This window comes from Coptis chinensis, chromosome 4 (genome assembly GCF_015680905.1).
Source record: "Coptis chinensis isolate HL-2020 chromosome 4, ASM1568090v1, whole genome shotgun sequence".
Lineage (NCBI taxonomy): Eukaryota > Viridiplantae > Streptophyta > Magnoliopsida > Ranunculales > Ranunculaceae > Coptis > Coptis chinensis.
The window spans coordinates 102,287,180-102,309,946 of NC_141459.1; the positions used below are offsets into that span (position 1 = coordinate 102,287,180).

Sequence of the window (22,767 nt, forward strand, 5' to 3'; positions counted from 1 at the left end):
AGCCCGCACCATTGGTTTTCAAATCGATTGACATAAATACCCCCAACGTTGGGTGAAGGTCAGTTTTTAAACCAAAATAATCTAACTTTTTTAAAGAAAACGAGGGGTTCAACAGTAAATTCATCAATTCATTATTTTTTTTTTCCAATTTTGCCCTTTCCAAACACGAATATTACAGCTCATGCTATTTTTTTGTTTTATTGTCTTTTTATAGGGATAAAAGGATAGTTTCACGTCTATAAATTAATGAAAAATAAAATAGGATATTGTTAACGTGTGGCGGAGACAAGTATAAAGAGACTAGTGTTAAAAATAATAGAGGTTTTTTGGTTTTTTCTCCCCTTACAATAATCAATAATGGAGGTTTCCTCGTTTTCTTCTAAAAGTTAGTTTTCACATCATTTCAATCAATCGGCTTCTTTGACACGTGCTAATTCCATCTCTTTCATGTTTGTTATTCATTTCCATCTCTTCATGTTTGTTATGCAAAATATTGTGAAATATAAATGGGGAGGAATCAATATACCATAATTTTTATACCATGGTTTATACTATGTCCCACAATTTCACCCACATGAGGAACTATAACCTAATTTTTTGTGGATATGCCCAACAAACCATGAAGATTAACTTCATAAAATTTCAATTCATTTAATAGTGTTTAACAATATCAAAAGATGATTGCAAAATCGAAGAATCTAGATTGTTACAAAAAATTCAAAATTGACAACAATTTTTAACTAGGTCAAAGGTTTCCAAATGAGCTAATTTTTTTTGTGGAGTAACTATTCATTTATTGTTAGTAGATCATATCTATAAAATATTAGCTCTCAACTCATCTTGTAAAGGACATAGTATAAACTATGGTAAGCTTTTCGGTTCGAATTGGCATGGTGAAAACTGAGACTTTTTGTTGGACCATCTGTCTAACTGCTTATTGAACCGTCGAACTCGTATATGTTTTAAACTAGAATAAACCGAACGCGCATGTGCTATAAAGTTTTTTTGTCCAAAATTGATACTGGGGATAGAAGTGTAGAATCAACCTGCCACCATTTTTTTTTCTTTATTGTAGCGGAAAAATAAATAATCTTTTTTTCTTTGGTAACTTAATACATAAACTTGTAGTTATTTTTATTTTATTTTTTAAATATATAATTTATATTAAAACTTTGTTAAATAAATATTAATCAGTCCAACCGAGTCGAACCATAATTAAAACAGGTTAGACATTTTTAACAAAAAATCAGTTCAATCACCAGTTCAGTTTTCAAAACATTGCTCTTAATAATTGGATTATTTCGCATTAAGTCCAGACTGTATCGTTTACAAGTGTTAGCTCCTACCATCACTCTTTCTCATGAATCAAATGTACCACACACAAAAAAAAAACATACTTATATTAAGTAAGTGAATAAAGTTTGTTTGTTTGAAAAATGAGGAATGCCAAACGATGATTTGATTTGAGAGCAACGCTGAGCAAGACTGAAGCCACAAGCTTTTCCTAACATGTGCTATTAATATCGGATATCTTGGCCGATTAATCACGTATTGCTTATAAACCGATTAGTTTTTACCGATTTTTTAACTTTTTCTCACCGAACCGATTTAATCACCGAATTGACCGATTAATCGGCCGAGATGACTGATTTCTCGCTAAACCGAGAAAAAAATTTATTGAAAATATCGGTTCCTCATCCAAAAAAAATACGTAAAATTAACAAATTGGATTATTAAACTGTATTAATAATAATAGAACTCAATCAATACACAAAGCTAAGAGTTTACTTATTTTCTCATCCTTAACGAAAGTTAAATATACAAATTATTGTATTATCTTTCTAATAAATATTATCGCTTCTCAATCTCCTTATTCTTTTAAATATTTAACGTAATTTTTGTGTTTGACATATTTGTAGTACTCCAAAATTGAGTTAGTTAGATGTGATTATGAGAATTTGATATTTTTTGTTGTATCTCGGATCACTGTTTAGAAATATTTGGTATGATTACACTATTATATATTTTGAAAACATCAAATATATACATCCGATATAACCGATTAAATCACCGATTAACCGATTAATTGCATATCGTTTCTCTGTTGGGGATTATATCAATACCAATCGATTCCCCCACTACACAGATAACTTGTATTTGAACACAATTCAACTCCGGACAAAATCTAAATATCAACTACAACCTATACTAACATGCCCAACTCGCTAAACAACTATTAACAACAGATAATAATGTAAAGCGGTAAAAGCAAACCACAACACAAAGATTTACCGTGGTTCGCCAATGATGCCCTACTTCCACAAGAGCAGGTTCTTAATAAAGTGGGAAGGAAGATTACAATCTCTCCTTTCAGCCTTCACCTTACTAGATCACTCTTTATCTCTTTTGAGGGGTTGTATCTCCTCAGTAAAGGTTCTCTCTTTGTTTTAGTCCGATTCCAATCCTTCCTCGACTTGTTTGGTTAGGTTTTCCAAAACCTTGATTTTGGTTTTATCTCCAAAACCAAATTTCGCGGAATCGAAGTAGCAAGCCCACGAAAAATAGACTGAAGCGCTTGGCTTCATCATTGATTGGCGCTTCAATGTATCTCGAGATCGAAGGCTGGTCGCCCCTCTATGAGCGGGTCACCCTATTCTATTGGAACTCGAAGCCGAAGTCGCGCTTCATCCGGCTGGGCCTCGACATTTCCAACGCCGAATTAGCGTTTCTCTCAACTCTGTTTTCTCCTCATGTGAGGGATAACTCGACAATCTCCCCTCCCGAAGCGGTGGGGGATACCTCCATGCAATTGCCAAATCAGCAGGAGGAGGTGTCGCCATTCCGCAATAGACAACAAAACATCAAACTTACCTTTCGGTAAGACTTTGGTCATCATATCCGACCCGTTCTTGTCGGTATGGATCTTCTCGATACACAAATGCTTGTCTTCGAAAGTACTTTCTAATCCAATGATAGCACACGTGTATGTGCTTGGATCTAGAATGAAAACTTCGGATTCTTGCTCAAGTGGTGGATGGCCTCGACCGTCACATAGAACTACAAACCTTTTTCGCTTTTAGCCCTAGTTCGTCGAAGAACCTCTTCATCCATAGCAACTCTTTGCAACACTTTCGGTGGCTCGCAATATACTCGCTTCAGTAGTGGAGAGGGCAACACACTTTTGCAACTTAGATTGCCAAGAAACCGCTCCCCGCAAAAGTAACCGGATAACCGGAGGTGGACTTCATCGAGTCAACATCACCGCCATGTCCGTGATTAGTGTAGCATTCAAGTAAGGGCTTACTTCCACCAAAGCACAAACATGATTTGGAAGTGCCTTTGAGATATCTCAATATCCACTTAACACCTTCCCAATGTTCTTTACCCGATTTGGTTGTAAATCGCTTACAACCCCAACGGGCGAAAAGCAATATCCGGTCTAGTACACACCATGGCATACATCAACCGCCCCGGCGCGGATGCATAAGGAATCTTTTCCATCCGACCGCGCTCATGCTCACCCTTAGGACACATCTCTTTGGTCATGCGAATCGCCACCAAGCGGACAACCGACCGGGTTTTCGCTTGATCCATGTTGAATCTCTTCAACACCTTCTCAATGTAGCTTTCTTGAGAAAGCCACAACTTTCCACTCTTTCATCACGAAAGTGATCCGTGATCCCAAGTATTCGCTTTTGCTTGACCCAAATCCTTCATCTCAAAGGACTTACTCAAGTCTTTTCTTTGACTTGGATATCTTGTTGATGTTTGGGCCAACTATCAACATATCATCCACATACAAAGAATAATACAATGAAATCCCTATCCGAAATCTCGAACAAACACACAATGATCGGGAAGCGGACTTCTTGTATCCTTGCTTAGCCATATAAAGGAATCAAACTTTATGTACTAATCGTCTCGGTGCTTGTTTCAACCCATACAAGCTCTTTTATCGCCTTGCATACTAGGCGCTCCTTGCCTTTGACCTCAAACCCTACGGTCGGGTCCATGTAGACATCTTCTTCAAGGTCTCCATGAAGAAAAGTCGCCTTTAACATCTAGCCGCTTCAACCTCTAGGTTCATACTTGCGGTCATACCCAATACCCCCGGATAGAAGTCATCTTCACTACGAGAGAAGATCTCATCAAAGTCAATCCCTTTCCTTTGACCGAATCCCTTCACAACAAGGCGAAGCTTTGTACCTTGGGTGAGGATTGTTCTCCTCATGCTTGACTTTGTATATCCACTTATTCTTGAGAACTTTTCTCCCCTGGGTTTCTCAACTAACTTTCATAAGTGTGATTCTTATGCAAAGAATCCATCTCGTCATGCATGGCCTTCAACCACTTTTCTTTGTCCGTACCTTCAAGTGCCTCTTGATAGTACATAGGTTCTCCACCATCCGATAAGTAGCACGCACGTATGTGGTGGATACTGGTTGAAGCTATTCTCCTCTGTCGGACCTCCTTGCCCCATCTATCCGGGTGCCTCGGGAGGTTGCACTTCGCTTGCTTTCGGTGGTGGTTCATGCATCTCATCCGCATCTTCTATACCAATAGGTTCTATCCCATCATGAGCAATAGATTCTCATCATGAGCTTCAAACTCATGGTTCTCTGATTCTCAATGCCTTACGCGACGTTCCACGGAGGGAACTTCGGTTCGAATCAACAAGATCATTGGTGAAAGCTTGTAGCTTTCACCCTCCTCAAAGTCTGCTATGGTTTGGTCTTCTAAGAACACAACATCTCGACTTGGATTACCTTCTTGTTAATCGGATCATAGAGTTTGTAACCAAACTTTTCATCTCCATAACCAGAAAAATGCACCGCTTTGCTTGGCTTTGTCATCAAGCTTGGATCTCTCATCCTTCCGGAATATGCACAAATGCCCCGCACCCAAATACCTCAAGTATCCATAATCAACATCTCGCGACCATACTCTCTCGAATAATCACTATTCGAGAGGCTTTGCCGGCGACAGGTTGATCACATGCACGGTCATGCGCATTGCTTTACCCAAGAGTTTCTAGGTAGTTTAGAGTGAGATAGCATGCATCTCATCCTCTCTACAATGGTACGGTTCATTCTCTCTACGCTATTCCATTCATTTGCGGTGTCTTGGGGAACGGCCGCTCATGACTAATCCCATGACTCGGCAATACTCTTCAAATGGCCCAATGTACTCACCCCCATTATCCGAGCGAATACACTTCAACAACTTCCCAGTCTCTCTTTCCACCATGTCGTGGAATTTCTCAAACACGCCAAGTACTTCATCCTTGGTCTTCGGACTATAGGCCCATATCTTTCTTGGACGATCATCAATGAATGTCAAAAGTACGGCTCCCCGGTGGGACTTCACTCTCATCGGACCACATAAAGTCGTGGTGCACTAGCTCAAGGGCGATTGTCCTTTCGCGGAGACGGGAATCTTTGGAAAGACACCCCGTGTTGCTTTCCTACCAAACAAATGAGTACATGTATCTAAATGTGTACCTTTAATGTCCTGGCACGCCTTTTGCTTAGCAAGAACTTCCATCCCTTTTATGCCTACGTGACCACGTCTCTTGTGCCCGCGGTTGGATGAAGCTTCTTCTTACGCGATTTATTTCGCTTTTACACAAACTAGCCTCGTGTTTTGTAAAGAGAGCAAGTTTTCTTTCCTCCGGTCGCTACAATGGAACCTCTCTTTCGGTTTCCATACCCCGATTACCAAACGAGTTTACAAAGCCATCATCATCTAATTTCCGGCCGAAATTAGGCTTAACCGTATGTCGGGGACATGTCTTACATCCTTGAGTGTCAAGGTGTAGCCGACATTGGTTTCTACATGAACATCTCCAATGCCTATAATCTTCAAGACTCCACTGTTACCCATCCTCACTTCACCATATTCACCACAGCTGTAGGTAGTGAAGAATCCCCTGTGCGGTGTGACGTGATAGGATGCTCCTGTATCTATCACCCACTCTCGTATCGACATGAGATACTATACTACAAAGACACACCACAATCTGACACAATTCCCACTAGGTCGTCGACTAGTGCGGTAGTATCTCTGCCTGTGTTTCCGTTCCTCTGCACCATGTCTTCATGTACACAGTTATTCTCTAGGAGTTTTATTTGATTTGTTAACTATATGTAGTTTTAATTTACAGAAAATTAGTCTAGAGGAGTTAGTTATAAATATTTAGTAGTCCTAAGACTCCTCTTAAATTTGTTTAGAATTTAATACCCCAATTTGACCAGAATATGGAACTAACCACCTGTTATTCAACTTTACCAGGAATAGACGAAAATATCCTCACTTGGAAACAAACATAACCGACTATCTACCCAAGAACATAGTGGGATACAAAACAAAAATTGAATTTCACACAAAAATTCACTTATAACTACCGCCTTCACATTTAAAAATGCATATAATGAAAAGAGGGCATCTAGGGTGCATCGAGTGTATGAGTCTTGCTTGAGGAATGAGAGCCATTGGACAATACTTCTTTGCTGCAATACACCAGTACTTGTGCCTATATGAGTGGCCCAGATGCTATACGTTGAGTATACCCTGCACACACTAGCTTTTCGGTAATGAAAAAACTAAAAATATTATGCCTCCAATATTTTCTGGAGGCATTTGATACTAGTCGTTAAGTCTAAACTCCAAACCACTAGACACTAAACCCAAAATCTTTATAAATTAGACCCTAAGCCTAAACCCTAAACCTTAAAACACTAAACCCTAACCCCTATAAACTAGACCCTAAGCCTAAAGCCTAAACCTTAAGACACTAAACCCTGATCCCTATATCCTAAATTTATAAACATTAAACTATAAACCAACCCGTTTCATTTAATAGTAGTTAATCAAACCCACAAAATAAATAATCAAATGCATTTTGTATCTGCATTTTAAAATGCGTGGTGTGTATGCATTTTAAAATGTATAAGTTTATAACGTGATGCATCTGCATTTTAAAATATATAAGTTTATAACATGGTGCATCTGCATTTTAAAATGTATAAGTTTATAACGTCTACATTCGGATAAAAACAGGTAGTGTCAAATTTAACTTTTGGAGCATTACACGGTACTTTTTGCTAAATTCTATTCAAACCCAAAATATACTATTTTTGTTCTAGTAGTTATCTTAACTAAAAGTAATTATCTTATTCAATTTTTATTCTGGTAGTTATCTTATCTACAAGTAGTTATCTTGGAAGGGTGAAAAAGAGAATAATTTATATTAAAAAATAACAGGTGGCACCTGGTCTCGAGTCAAAAGCTTAGATTCTAAAGATTTTCTATAAAAAAACACTTATGGCGAATAAAAACAATGTAGGGGTATTAAAACCCAAAAAAATTATGGATAGGGCTTTAGAGTTGTTTTTTTTTTAAATGAGACTCTCTAGCCCAATTTTTTGTTTTAATTTAGTAACTATATGAAATAGACCGCTAATATATCTTAAAATTCGGAAATTAGGTCGGATCGGATTTTGAAAACAAAATCCAATTCAATTATTTTTCAGAAAAATTGGAATTTCAGATATCAAAACACAGATATCCTTGCCAAATTCGAAAAAATATCATATCGGAATTCTCGGAAAATTTGGGTTTTGGGGAAAAAAAAATGCGCCCCCCCCCCCCGTGTCAAGTGAACTACAAAAAGAGTTTCACTTAAAAAGTTTTACAAATAGTAGGTTTGCCCCTTGGCTCCGCCACTGTTAATGCCGAAATGATAAAACAATCGAAAGAAGAAAACTAAAAATACAAAACAGAATTACATAAATTCCAAATCTAAGAAACTTCTTCCTCTTCTTTGTTTTTAAAATTCCTCCCTCCATGTACAAATCTCCCAAATGCAAGTGAACTCCAGGATCTCTTGTCACAACCTTACTCCCCATCAAAATGGAATTGTTTATGCCTTGGACGTTGCTGGTTACGTAAATGTTAATGCAGCAACGTCCCTCGGATCCATGACTTGCAATGCTGTGGTGAATCGTAGTTGATGCACCAGCATTTGTTCCTCCCAAGTTGACACTATCAACGAAACCATTATCTCTTTGTGAATACATGAATCAGATTGAGCGAATTTGAGAGACTATTTAGTTACCTTCGTTATGTACATTCTTTATTCCTGCCCCATTTCATATTTTGCCTTTAGAATAACTGAATTGGAAAGCAAGCTTATATTCCATTTGAGTTGGCTAATCGCCTAACCAGCTGCATTCTTTTAAAATTAGGAATCACTTGAATATTACGCAACACTGCTTTCAGCAATAACAAGAACACGAAAGGATGAGTAAATTTTACTGGTTGAACCAGCGGCATTTGGTGCCAGCAAACACTTATTAGGTTGGATGAACCAATAAATTAGGGTGGCAGCCTACATTACCAGAGATGCCATTACCTTAATGGAATCCTGTATAAAGTACATACATACAAAACAATTTAAGTGTGCACATTGATGTGCTTCCGTGCTTCTGGCAAGCCTCGATCAAATTATTACATACAAGATACATGGGACAAAATTGAGCATGAAATCCACCTGCATATATGCATTTTATCTAGATGAATTGCTTTCCCGACGAGTATTTTCTTCTTAGGACAAAGTTTTACTATTTACGTGTAATGTTACAACAAAGCAATTCTTGCGATGCTCCTTAGTGAAACTTGGGTTTACATACAAGTTCAAAAAAAGGCCAGCACAATCATCTTAGAACATAAATTTCTTGGTCGACATCTTCTCAGCATCACTGGTCTTCATTCCTCCATCCCTTCCACTCCCTTTTCAGCATCACAGTGAAGAACAAAAATCCTGTACATAATACATAGAAGTAAACCCTCAAGACCAGATTCTGCAACTGTGGAACTCTTATGCAATTTTGTCGGTCACGAGTTTCAAATGTTATTCAGAGAGTATGAAACTTTCATCTGCACGGGAGAAGCTAAGACTTTCAGAGATAGATAAGCTCGATAATATATTGGTTCTTATACAATGATAACCATGAGAAGAAACTAAGAGCAAAAGCTTTCATAGTTTGGGTACCAGTACCATTGAGAACTACAATTTTAGCTTGCTACAAAACGAGTGCAAAATTAGTGTCAGAGCGGTGTAATCATATGTGACCAAATAGTAAACCAACATCCAAATGCACAATCATATATCCAACACACATCTCAAAGTTTCTTCGGAAAAGAAAGGTATCTGTACTAGATCTAAAAAAGAGTATTTGATATAACGAAGTGTACCATCATCTCTAAGTACCTAATTACCAAAGTCATATGAAAATTAAAAAGAATCTGAAACGAGATACGCTAATGAGGCATCTGAAAGAAGGTACTTTAATGAACAAAAGGCTTCTTAGGTGAAATGTATAGCTGTGTTTTGAACAGATAAACCACATGAGATCCAAGATCAAGAAAATCTTAGGACTGTTTTTCAAGTAGAAATGGAACTGCCAGATCCAAGACGCAAGCATCATAGAAGGGGAGAAAACAATGGAACGAATGTGTTGAATCCCTTCCTGTATTACCGGACACTAAATTAAATTTAAGCCAGCTACTGAAACCAGGTAGCGGCTGCAATCTAGATCGGTGGTGACATGAAAAATGATTTATATGGACCAACAACAACAGCAAAAATAAATAATAAAAAAATCAAATAAAATAAAATAAAAAAGGAACACAAGGCCTGTAAGGAACCATCAAAGCCATAATGAACGCAAGAAACAGAACCGTTAAAATCAATTAGGCGTATAAAAGATGACAACAAGAGTAACCATGACTACAACTTTACTAACTTGCTTATAATAACAACAACAAACGAAGTTGATGCTCCCCTAACCGTTAAAATCAATTAGGCGCATAAAAGATGACAACAAGAGTAACCATGACTACAACTTTACTAACTTGCATATAATAACAACAACAAACGAAGTTGATGCTCCCCTTTCAGAGAAGTGACCCAAACAATAACAACATGGAGTGCACCATTAATGTTTTACTATACCATATACAGAACTCATAGCGAGAAATTAAATTGAACGAGGGAAACAGGACAAAACATTTAGAGTTAAAGTATATAAATTAGTATAACGAAATAATTATTTTGATTGCATTCTCTAAAACATTTCTCAATTATGACCATCGATTCCCCTGCAAGTACGTGAAGTATCTTCCATATGAAGGCGTTTTCCATAAATGAGAACATTGGATATTAGAATCACAAGCATTGCCCAAACACATTCTTTAATATTTGTCTATCATTGTGAATAAATGTGTACGCTTTGACATGTTTAGAAGTAACCCTCTTCTTCTGCTCGTATATCTTCACCAAAAATGCCTAACTGCCAACCCCTATTTATGAAATATCTAAACACCTTCCTATCACTCAAAAACCAACATGTCCCTGTAGAATGCAGACCACCAGTTAGCTATGGCTTCTGCATCAGACCACACTAATGGACTAGTTTCAAACTTGTTTATTCCCTCAACATTTCAACTTGATCGTGGTACTAATATGACATACATGCTTCCCCCAAAGCACAAATTTTCCCTCCCGTGCACTTGATACGTGTGAACATGTATCCAGTGGCACAATTGCCTTAGCATTATTCTTCCATTTCTTATTCAGAACTTGGTCTTCATTATTCATCTTGCTTGGAAGGTCTCAACAAGAGCTCTACAAGCATACCCACTTTATTAAAAACTGTAGATAAAAAAGCAATGTCATATCCGCCACATGTCCATGTGTGAATTGCTATTACATTTTTTACCCAAGGAGTAAGTCCACAAAAACCTTCGAAAATATCTGCCTCAGTAACACCATTGTTTAGGTCTAAACATATTCAAAGCATTCTGCCTGGTCTTATAAAGTTTTCTTTCCAAATTAATAAATGATGAACACATAGAAAGCAGAACAGTTTTAAGTTTAATATTATATAATGGTATATAATGTTACTGTTCTTCAATCCAAACAAATAAGAATTATGCCTATTCAACATGGCTGATTGTCTCATAAATTAAATCTGTGTTTAAAAATAATGTAACAGATGAAACGAGGGTGAAGAAACATTCCTCACTAAATACATGACGTGTGAATTCACACAAAGTGGTTGTATATGAGGTTTCTGAGCTGTCACCACAGAAGGGTGATGGAAAAACTAAAAATATATTGTTAGGTAGATCAGTTATGAGCTGTCAAATGCCCCCTTTCCATAATTGTATGTACAGCTTCTTATGCTTTTACGTAAGGTGTTAGTAATATATTCAATAGATACCCAATTGACTTCCACCCAGATACTCGATACCAACGTCCCTACAAATGTACAAACGACGGTTAGCAGTCACCAATGGAGTGTGCTCTGACCCATGCAGGGAGTAATAAAATAAAAAAGAATTCAAAGCAAAAAAATAAAATAAAACCATATACGTATCAATAGCCAGCTAAACCCTGAACCAGACATCAATAACACAAACAGATATAACCCAGACAGAAGTGACAATAAAAAAACTGTAACCAAGCACAACCAAAGAACCAAAGAGAAATCTAGAAAAGTGTATAGAAGCGGCGGCAATATAATACTACATACAGATAAATAACAACCAGATGCCGATAATAACTCCCCAAAAACTGATAAGGACATGGCAGTATAGCACCATTTAAAAATTCAATAATTTCACGCACTTAAGACCCAAAGAAACGACAATGATATTACAAGAGCATTTGGATAGCAATAAACAAGTCCACCCAAACATCCAGTAAATAAATGCACCAAGAAACCTGAACAATATGAAGAGAAGTGTGTACAAAGAGCACATATGTGATATAATAATCCACTAAATTCTAAGAGCAGAAACAACACTAAACATGTCAAGACCAGTAGCATGGTATAAAATTGTGCCACCATCAATACGATGGAGAATGTTTGGCACAAAATAAACTAGTAATCAATAAGAACGTACAAAAATTATATACCATCTAAAACGATATCACGAAAAGACATAAACACTACAAAAAAAATTCAAAAAATCAGGAGGTGCGTCATATCCACTGCACAAAAAGTGCAGAAAAGAGACAGTGCTTACCAAGATGAGGATGTAACTTGGATCCAAAAAGTGATCAAAGCATCCTTTGCTCAAAAGACCATGTCAAACAGCATCCTTATTGTTCTATCAGTTACAAAGCGCGAGCTTCCCAGTCCATTCATCAGCCACCCCATAATCAAGGCTGAGCTCTCTTAGAGGAGGGATATTTTCCATTGCGAAAAGCATAAGATGCGGATAAGATACATTATTATGATCATACATCACAAACTGCACCAACACATTAGGAGTTGGACTTTGGCTGAAATAGCAGGCAACATTCCTCATTCTGGACACATCCATTGCAAAATCCAAAGGTGGAGCTGAGGGGAGTGTGGCGGGTAAGCACTGCGAGGATAAACTTGGGATATATCCCCCCATTCCACCCATCGTCCAGGAAATCTACTTGGATAAACCAAACTATCACCATTCATTGTGAAAATTTCTGCTTGTTGCCTGGTGAGCACCACCCCACTGTATTCACATATGAAAGAACCAGCTGGTATAAGAGTCAAGGGCCTAACACCCCAACCTGTTTCCCTCGACCTGAATATCTCCAATCGATATTTCCCTCCATTTTGGCTCACACGATTTCTACAAGTCGGTGGACATTTGCAAAACTTTCCACATTCCAAAATCAGAGGTTTGCCTTTCATAAGAATCCCATTTCGATCATAAAGAAATTCACCCCCATTTCTCTGAGCACAATAGCAACCACTAGAGCAACCAGATGTACAGTTACAACCTACACCATTATCCATTTGCGGGAACGAAAATGGTGGGTATATAGGCTTCACAAGGTACTCATAAAGCATAGGATCTCTATCGGAATCAATGTCATTATATAGAGAAATAGGTGAAGTCTCCTTTCCCAATGAAATATCAAGACTTAAATAACCAGATGGCCTAATAGACAAAGGATTTCTTCTCAACTCCGCCGCAAACTTAAACACAGTACTTCCCATCTCAGGTTGGTTAGGCATTCTAACAATCTTATACTTGTAAACACCAAAACCAGATTTCCCAATATCAAACCAGCAATCAGTGACCTTATAAAGACCATCATAGATATAAATCTTACCGGCCGGTGCTGTGTCACATTTGACTCCTCGAATCACCCTCACTTCAATACCATAATATTTGCTCCTCTCCAACGCGCGATTGCCTCCTTCGAGCTTCTGATGAACACACTGCCTAACCGAATTCCGAGACTGCCCACCATGTCCAGTATAAATAATCACATCCCCGGCATCCTCATCGTCTTCATACCCACCAGACACAATAATGCTCGTCGCAACAGGCTCCCCACTTGAACTCTGACTAACCGGAACATAATCAATACCCGCTTGAGCATGCCCATGTAATCCAATCACACACAACTCCATTCTGAAAAAAAACACATCCCCAATAAACACCCCAGGTATAGAACCAATAATCCTCTTATCTCTATTCAACCATAAACTCCTATCTTTCATCAGAGTAGCTGCTTTCAAATCACCTCTAGCTCTTTTCCCAAACCCTGAACCCCTGACATTCTCTTCTTCTTGATGTAAATATATTCTCAATGACTCATACATCATTCTGGTCCTTCTAACCAAGTCTCTAAAATATATTTGGTCTTCAATACCAAGGTCAGTTACTCTAACCATTTCACCTGACCTATGTTTCATAGCCTTTTTAACAACAATTGCACTACTAGAATTTGAAACTCTACCATCCATTTGTTGTAATAATGGTTGTGGCACAATAGACAGTTCATCATTATGTAAAACTTGTAACTCACCATTCCTTTTCTTACCGAAAGCCGACCGAAACATCTCTGAAATCCTGTGAAATTCCGCATAGACTTGTTGCTCTTCTTGACTAATTTCATGTACTGGTAATTGGGACTGTAGAAAGGTTGCATTTGAGAGATGGGGTTGTTGATTTTGTTGATATTGTTGGTAAAATTCATCTAAAGGTTCAATCTTTGGTTCAATTTTTGGTGTTGTTAGAGGTGGGTAATTGAGATCTTGAAATGGAACTAAAGAACCCATTTTTTTTACTTAGAAAATAATCAAGAAAGGTTTAATTCATGAAGAAATGGTTTTGAGACTGGAGCTTGAAAGTGGTTCAGTCATGGGAAGAAGTTGATGAGAGAGAAAAAATTTTGTTCAGATTTCAGACAAGCAGTCAGCTATCAGACAGATGAGTGTGTATCTGGAAACGTAATATAAGAGTTGTTTAAAGTTTAAAAAAAAAAAAAAAAAAAAAAAAAAAAAATAGAACCCATCTAGAGAAATCTTATAGTAATAAAAACTACACACAATTCTTACATGATTTCCTTTTTGATATGAGCACAAAAGTATCAGGTGGGGAATTTGAGTGAGTGGTTAGGGTTTGTTTCTGCTGCTTTTAAACTTTAAAGACAAACTTCACTTGGCTAAAATTATATTGACAGCTTTTCTCTTTTCGTACAAAATTTCTCTGAATCATTTATCATTGTCGTTATACTCTCAGTATTTGAAGCATGCAATTATATACTATCAATAGATTTATCAATAACTCTAGACATATATTGATGCTAAATTTGGTGATTACAGTAGTACACATTTCAGTTCAGCTCATAGATTTATATTTTGGTACGGACATACAGGTTTGTTTAGATTTGTTTACTATATTAGGATTATTTACTTTGTGCACCCATGTCTGGCTGTCGTCCTAACTCCAGACAGTACATATTGCCAGCACGAAAGACAATTAGTGCTGCAAAATTTCACAAGTGTCAGGTGGTCAAAATGGGAATGACACTTGGTACATAACAGAGCTTGGAAGATTAGCTGGACTGATAGAGTATCAAAATTCTAAACCACGTGAAACAGTTCATTCATAAATTCTGCTGTTGCATGTTGAGATTGGTATGCTATCCACTGATCAGGTGCTCAGTTTGGGTGCTTTATTGAGAGGCTTGGAGAAGAAAAGAGTTGTACTTTTTACATTTCACTTCTGAATCAGTGAATCACTAATCAAAATAGGCAAAAGCCGCAAAGGCAATGGCCAGAACCAGATTAACTTCTTTACTTCTTTTATCAACTGTGACTTATTTTTATTTTCTACTACTTTTTTCAACAAGAGGAATATTTTGATGGTGTGCCTGTGCCCCTGGCATCACAATTTCACATCACAGACCAGAAACACACACGGAGCTTACAACTCCCTCAAGCATTACTGAGTGACTAACAAAGTAAAGGACGCGCTAGGGTGCCACCAACCAAGAGGAAGGACCAAGATACCTTTGAAGTCAAAACAAAGGTTTTGTGGAAATGGATGACTTTGGGATCTGAAAAAAGGAAAAAGCTCCTCAAAATTTCTTTTGGATCTAACTTGAAAATAGACGATCTACAGTTTCTGTAGGATTTTATCGATATCTCATGCATGATTCCTACGATATATACAATTACGTTATACCACACGATAAAATAAATGGCCGAAACAGAAGATCGTACCTTGGTCACAAAACTTTCAATTTGAAGTTCCAAGCTTTGATCTACGGGAAAAGATGTTCTTACACTCAAGATCTTCTTCTTCTTAACTTTCTTTGAGTCAAATTCCAACCACCGAACGGAAGCAACCTTTTTTTCGCTAACCAAGAACCAAGAGCCCGACAATGGGTAGGGAGGATACCACTTATGGAATCTCCACAAATTACTTGGTTTCTACTTTAGAAAATGTTGGAGGCCATTAAAAGAGAGAGCTTTTTCTTGTTGTTGGATGATTAATATGTGAGAGGTGGGGAAGGAGAGAGAGCTTTTCTTGTTGTTAGGATGATTAATATGTGAGAGGGGAGTCTATTTATAGAGGTTCCCACCTCCTCAATATTGGATAGGATAGAATCCTATACTCATCTAATATCGATAGGATAAGTCCTATCTTCATCTAATATCGATAGGATAGAGTCCTATATCTTCATCTAATATCCGATAGGATAGCCATATATACTTTCATCTAATATCGATAGGATAGAATACTCATCTAATATCAGATAGGATAGAGTCCTATACTCAGTGGTTTATCCTTATCTTGATGGGCGTCTATCTAACCTTATCCTATACTCAGTGGTTTATCCTTATCTTGATGGGTGTCTATCTAACCTTATTTCCAACAGTTTCTTCTATACCAACTCTGGTGAGGGGAGAAATTTCATATTCTAGTGACTTTCGGGGTATATGTGAATCGTACAAAATTCAATCGAATGTTACATGCACTTAAAGCCACGGCAACTTTATAATATTGAAACTTCCTCCTATAATAGTGAAAATGGCAATTAGTAAGAAAGGGATAAAACTTCCACACCATTGTTGATGTCCTTTGATAGACATTGCTAAACATAACAATACAGTGCACTAGTATTCGAACAGCAGAATAATTAATTCCCATTAGCAGGTAATCTGGAAAAGTACATTATAATGGAAACAACCTAAGCGCAGATAATTAGCAAACACACGGGACAGAATGTTGGAAGAACAGGAACAACAATGAGAATTTTAATTCCTGTTATTGGTCATGGAAAGCCCTCAGAACTTTTATTATTCCCTGCTCAAGCCTTCTCCGGAAAACCTACAGCTACCGGTGTCTCAATACCAATCAGTTACATTGCAATTGATTTTTTTTACAAAATAAATAACAATGAGGTTTTACTCTTATTCACTTCATGACGAAGCAAAATTTAACAAACAGAAACATATCCCCATAAACCATACAACAATGCCTGCATCTGATGAATACCTGCCTGAAGAGAACATCCGGCAGCAGAACTCAAAAAAACACGGTACAAAAAATTCATGGCTGATCAGCTGATTCAGGAGACACTCTTTCACTGAATGTTGAACCAAATTGGGGTCCATCCTTACGGTATGAGAAAAGAAACTCGATAGGATACCCCTTCAGCTTACGAGGTGTAATACCGAGATTTTCAAAAGTCAAAGCTGGAAGACACGGACATAACCAAAAGAAAATAAAACATAATTAGACAGTATTAATTGAAATAGGAAATATACTGTGCTCACAAATCACAAATTCACAATGACAACAAGAAAAAAACGAATGTTATAATGAAGAATGCCAGGAACTAACCATTTTCAGACACTACTGTATCTACAGTGTAGGCATTTATCTCATCTAGATTGAATATTTCCGGTGTAGGTAGAGGAAATGGAACTTTATTCAGTAAAAATTCTCGAGGAGATGAAAGAACCTGCATAGATGATTTCAAACTAACTCTTTAAATTTGTAGCAAAAGCTTTAGTTGGGGCCATGCGGAAAATGAAGACCAAATCAATAGTTAACTCAAAAAAACTACAAAAACAAAATCGAGATAAATAAACAAAAGACTTGAACAAGTCGGGACTGAACCCATGCCTTTTCCAACTAAAATTGCAGAGAACTGCTACAGCACTATGCAACTTCCGCAACAGCATGGTCAGCAAATTTGTCACGGCCAACCTATGCCCCCATGTATCATACAGGCCTTGCATGAGGGGACAGTAACTGGATTCAAGTATATCATGATTGATATCCAATATGATTGGCCTAAAGAAGAGTTAAACGGGCCAATACAAAGATGGAACGAAGGAGCCATGTTTATTTATCAAGGTTGTATGCGTAGCATGATAATAGTTATAATCAGCAACCGCTGAATAGTATGTGAAACGTTCAAAGTTAACACTCCTGATCACATTCTTTTTTCGTTTCTTAGTTTTTCTTTACTAAAAGGATCTCACCTGCTCACATTTGCACAAAATCAATGTGCAAATGTTTTCTTTTTCTCCACAATAGGTATTAAATGTCCTACATAGCTGATTTTGGTTCTAAACTGATCTCAATGTTGAGGTGGAAATCCTCTCAGAACAATTAACTGGTGCTCTTGTGGGCCCGTGAAGGAATGCTTGATGTCGGTCATTGTTACCAGATCCCTTTAAAAAATTCCATATTTGTCTTTAGAGCTTGTCAAGAAACATATGTATTAGACTCAAATAAATGATGTATAATATCCAGATATTCCTATAAAAAAAGAAAAAAGAATGAATGCTGCACAAGTTTGAAAGACTCATCCACTATCTTCACATAAGAATCATATTTACGGGACATCTCTCCCTCTAAACCATGTTATACCCAGTGTAAAAACCAAAAGATAGTGTGGGATGTACGAAAAAGAAAAAGGGGAAGGAGGGCACTACTATATGGACAACAACACAATCCCACATACAAGCATGGCAAAGGAAGCTATGAATTACTATTAAGTGAAAAACATAAGAAATTCAAGTTCAACATTCTTCCCCTTCTCCTTCCCCTTCCTCAAATCATTATAATCTTTCCATTACTCCGTAATTCTTAGGAGACTGAGCAATTTATCTTTCGTTGATCCATTTAACTTTAGAATATATTCATACCTTTGCGATGGGAACTGGAACCTTCAGATAGCGGGGATGTTCACGGATTGTTTCATGCATGAGATCGGCCTGCAGGAACCTTGATACTTCAGCAAGTTTCTAGATTCAGGCATTCAGCAACTAGTATATACAAAGAGTATGAGAGTGAAATTACCAGCTTGCGTACAGTATACACTTCTGGTCCACCAAGTTCGTACACTTTCCCCATGCTTGTGCCATCATCTTTCAGTGCAGCAATGATTGCAGCTGCAACATCTATCACATACACAGGCTGAATCCTGCCCAAAGAAATTATCAAGCTTTCTTCATTTCTTTCTTCTTCAGATGAAGAAGTCAATCGAAGTGCATACAGAGGTATTGAAATCCTCGTGCATTATAAAAGATTGCAGACATACTTGGTAGATCCACCTCCAATTAGGGGAAGAAAGCTCCACTTTTTAGCAGCATGTGCCCACTTATTTAAAATTCGATCTTCCGTGCCAATCATGACAGCAGGCTTCATAATTGTAGCCTGTGAATTAAATTATTATATATTCAGTACACTGAATTTAATGCAAGGCAACGTTTTTGAGATTTAGGAATGAGGTACCAAAGAATATTAAAAAAAATGGTAGTCTTTTTGGAAAAAAAAATGCATATTTTAAACATAGAAATTAATTGAGCAAAAGAAATAAATTGAAAAGAAAGGTAGAAATTACCATTGTCCTCTCTTATGGAATTGTTTCCATAATGAACCGCTTTTCTATTTTCATGTAAAAATGTTTTGTATTTAAATATATATAAACATCTAGAATATAGATATGGAAAAGTATGTCTTATACTCTTACATCTATATGACTGTTTTTTTTTTTTTGATCGGTAAAGGTTAAATTTTATTAGAATCATATAATGGTTATTGACATTTGTACGAATAAAATACCATGGAACCCATGGAGTGTGTTGAAACATTATACTGAAGGAGTGAAGGATGTGCTGTTAATCGGTGATAAACAATATACTGGAATCTTGTCAACAAGAGGGTGGAAGAGACTTCCAACCACAAAAGATACATAAAAAGGAAATCGGTAGCAATCCAAATCCAAATATATTATTAAGAAAGCCCGCCAAGATGTGTCAGAGCAAGGTCATTGTGTTGACACTGCTCCAAACATTTTCCTATGGTTTTTAGTTGGCTGCTCTAGAGTTCAGATGGTATCAGACCTGACTATTCCAGTTTGGCTTAATGGCCCAACATCACTCATCCACATGTTAGGCTCAAGTAACGCTACAAGTGAGTGTGTATGTTGAATATATAGCATTACAAGAAATAAGCCAAAAGGCCCACCTTCCAATTTTAATCATAGTCTAAGACAGCTGAAACCATTGATAAGGACATTTTTTGGCTTATAAGTTATAACTACTAGAAAAACCAAATTTCCTGATTATTAATAAGGACAGACATCTGGTTTCAATTTTACCCTTCTATGCTTGGTATGCACATACAAATGTATGTGCATACCAAAGGTGGTATGCACCGACATTTGTGCATACCATTTTCTTGTGATGCTTGGTAGGCACAAACGTTTGTGCATACCTAATGTGGTATGCACCAATACTTGTGTATACCGGGGTAATATTGTCTCTTTCGGACAAGAGTCGACTATTGTCCTTAAGAGTGTTTTTGAAATGAGGGTGGTTTTTTGGGTTTATTATTTCGGAATTTTGTCCTTATCAGTTTTGTCCCCATAATAGCATTATCGCATATTGGGAGTTTAAGATCAAGAGTATATTTCTGCTACTCTATTAAGCCCAAACCAATAGTAATAGTAATAATAATAATAATAATAATAATAATAATAAACTCACTATTTTAAAGAAAAAGAACGAAAAAAGCTAGCAATAGTTATAAAACGCAGATTTTGTTGGTTTTAATTAGGCCTATTTGGGGTGCTACATTGGTGGGACTTATGACATTAGGTCCTGGCTAATGGCAAAACGATGTAGATAGATGGTTTCGTGTATCAACATAATATCTTTTAATTAACAACAAAGAAGTCAAAGAAGAACAAGCTAGGAAAAAAATAGCAGAAGTAATACCTCAGGCAATTCTTTCATAATAGTTTCTTCTGCAGCAGCTTTCGCTCTTAACATTCTGGAAGGTGAGGATGGATTTGCCCCTAAGCAAGAAACTTGTACAAATCTCATGATGCCACCATGTTCTTTAGCAATCTGCATAAAGTACCAAACTTTTCTCACATGGTACAAAAGTACATAAGTAACTGGAAGGAAATCCGTTCTCATCATCAACGTAAATGATAGAATATATGAAACTTAATTTCCACAGTGTGAGATATCATCCATTAATAAGGAATCCCTATGCTAAAGTGTAAGTGTGTAACGTAACCTCCTTTTGATTATATACACGTACAAATGAGTGAATTGTGAAGGTAAGAAAAGTAATTAGGAGGTTACCATAGCAAGATTTGCAGCCATAGAATGGTTGACTTCCTCAAAGCTATAATTCCTTGTCTCGTGCTCCCTTCCTATCAAAGCAATAGTTAATCAGCATGATACAATTACATAACCTCCTATATACACAACAATTAGGTTTTCCATGAGAATAACATACCGATCAGATTGAGAACAACATTAGCCTTTGCCATCACTGCCTTAACTGAGTCTTCATCTCTTGGGTTGTATTTCATTGGTACTATCTGAATGCATCATAGAAGGCCAAAAAACTATTGGCGCGCATTATAAAAGAAACCAAAATATGAATTCCGGTTGCACAAAACTTCTAGAACAAAATTGTACCTGACCCAAGTCACCCATCAATTTGAGATGTCGAGGAGAGTCCTCAGAACCACGAAAAGGAACGAGAACTTGAGAACCCGTTTTAGCTGGAAAGAAACAGAAGAGCTTGTATATATCAATTCGAATCCAGATTCCAGAACTCCAGATAACTCTATATGACTAGAAAAGGAGACAGCTTACAGACATGGTAGGTGGGCAGGATAAGGGAAATCCGTTGATAGAAGTAGTAATATCAAAATTGGCCATGAATTAATACATAGATTCTATCCAGTTAAGGACACAAGCGCTAACCCCTAGTCCATGCCTAGGCAACCCTAGGCACTTGGGTTAAGACTAGATCCTAGACGAGGCTTTGAATGCACAGAGAAGTATACAAAGTAAGACAACGCCACTAGATTTCTCACAAGTTAAACACTTATGTTTATAACTCCAATGAATTTCCGATTTCCCAAACGCTTATGGCTCTGTTGATAACCGAAAAACTTTCTTGTGTGTACCAAGTGAGAACAATCTATCCACAGGACTATCAACTCAAGCCTATCAAACAAGTTTGTGGGAAAACTACGGTAGAAAATTTCTCTATGACTATATTTCTGCACTATCAAACAAAGCATTACATCCATATTGCCAATGATATTTCATGGTAGTAATTTTGGCTATAGTAATAAATGATCTTTTGAAATAAATTGACCTATTCAAGCTCAAAAGCTTCATACAATAACAAGTAATTGTAATGCAGCTTTACCGAGTTGTTGTACGACATAACGGCCAAGGAACCCAGTAGCTCCAAACACTGCAGCAACAATGCCACTGCCCAAAATCAAACCAAACCACACACATCATTCCACAAAAACTGAAACAAACTATCAATTTCAATTCTAAAATAAATTATTATACCTCACAGATGATCTTCCACCTGTTCCTTTTCTAACAAGATGCCCAACTCCTCTATTCGCAAGACTCGACACGTGTCTAGGCCGATCAATTCCATAATCTACAATTTGAAAACAACCCAATCAATTAATAATTCAATTCAACTATTTAAAAAAGAGGAGAAACTTACACGTGGAATCGAATAATGAAGAGTGTGAATTGAGTGACGATGAAGATAGTAATGTAGATGATGATGATGGGTTCAATAATTTCTGCCCAAATTTTCTAGAATAATTCTGCATCATTTTTTTTCCTCACTGCTTTTTTTGGGGTCACCTCAAAACAAGAAAAAATAATGAGAAGAATGTAAAAGAAGAACAAGTTTTTTTTATGGGCTTTGGGCTTAAGCCCATTATATAGCATATTGGGCTTCCAATTGGGCCTTTATGTATTTGTCAACTGATCATTATTCCACGCGTACACTGAAAAGTTTTGTTCAGTTTTTGCACTTTGTAGTCGTATAGATTTTCGCGTGGCCTAGAGAAGCCCGATCTACAAACTCCAACTAGGGTGGAACTTGGGT

The 22,767-nt window shown here is 37.1% G+C and overlaps 2 protein-coding genes across 2 annotated transcripts; both read right to left on the minus strand.

Annotated features, from left to right (window-relative positions):
* Positions 1-8,534: 8,534 nt before the first annotated feature.
* On the minus strand, positions 8,535-14,319 carry LOC147506398 (histone-lysine N-methyltransferase family member SUVH9-like). Its single transcript, XM_086558560.1, is given in 3 exon segments — positions 8,535-8,937; positions 12,094-12,426; positions 12,429-14,319. Coding segments are annotated over 2 exon segments (1,944 nt in total). The 5' UTR covers positions 14,127-14,319; the 3' UTR covers positions 8,535-8,937; positions 12,094-12,180.
* A 2,289-nt stretch (positions 14,320-16,608) lies between these two features.
* LOC147506399 (NADH dehydrogenase [ubiquinone] 1 alpha subcomplex subunit 9, mitochondrial-like) lies at positions 16,609-22,569 on the minus strand. Its single transcript, XM_086558561.1, has 12 exons — positions 22,375-22,569; positions 22,209-22,305; positions 22,057-22,121; positions 21,312-21,397; positions 21,127-21,211; positions 20,970-21,040; positions 20,595-20,726; positions 18,914-19,029; positions 18,673-18,796; positions 18,519-18,587; positions 17,203-17,323; positions 16,609-17,054 (listed from the first exon to the last, which is right to left on the minus strand). The coding sequence occupies exons 1-12, from the start codon at positions 22,487-22,489 to the stop codon at positions 16,909-16,911; spliced, it is 1,227 nt and encodes a 408-aa protein (XP_086414687.1). The 5' UTR covers positions 22,490-22,569; the 3' UTR covers positions 16,609-16,908.
* Positions 22,570-22,767: the final 198 nt, after the last annotated feature.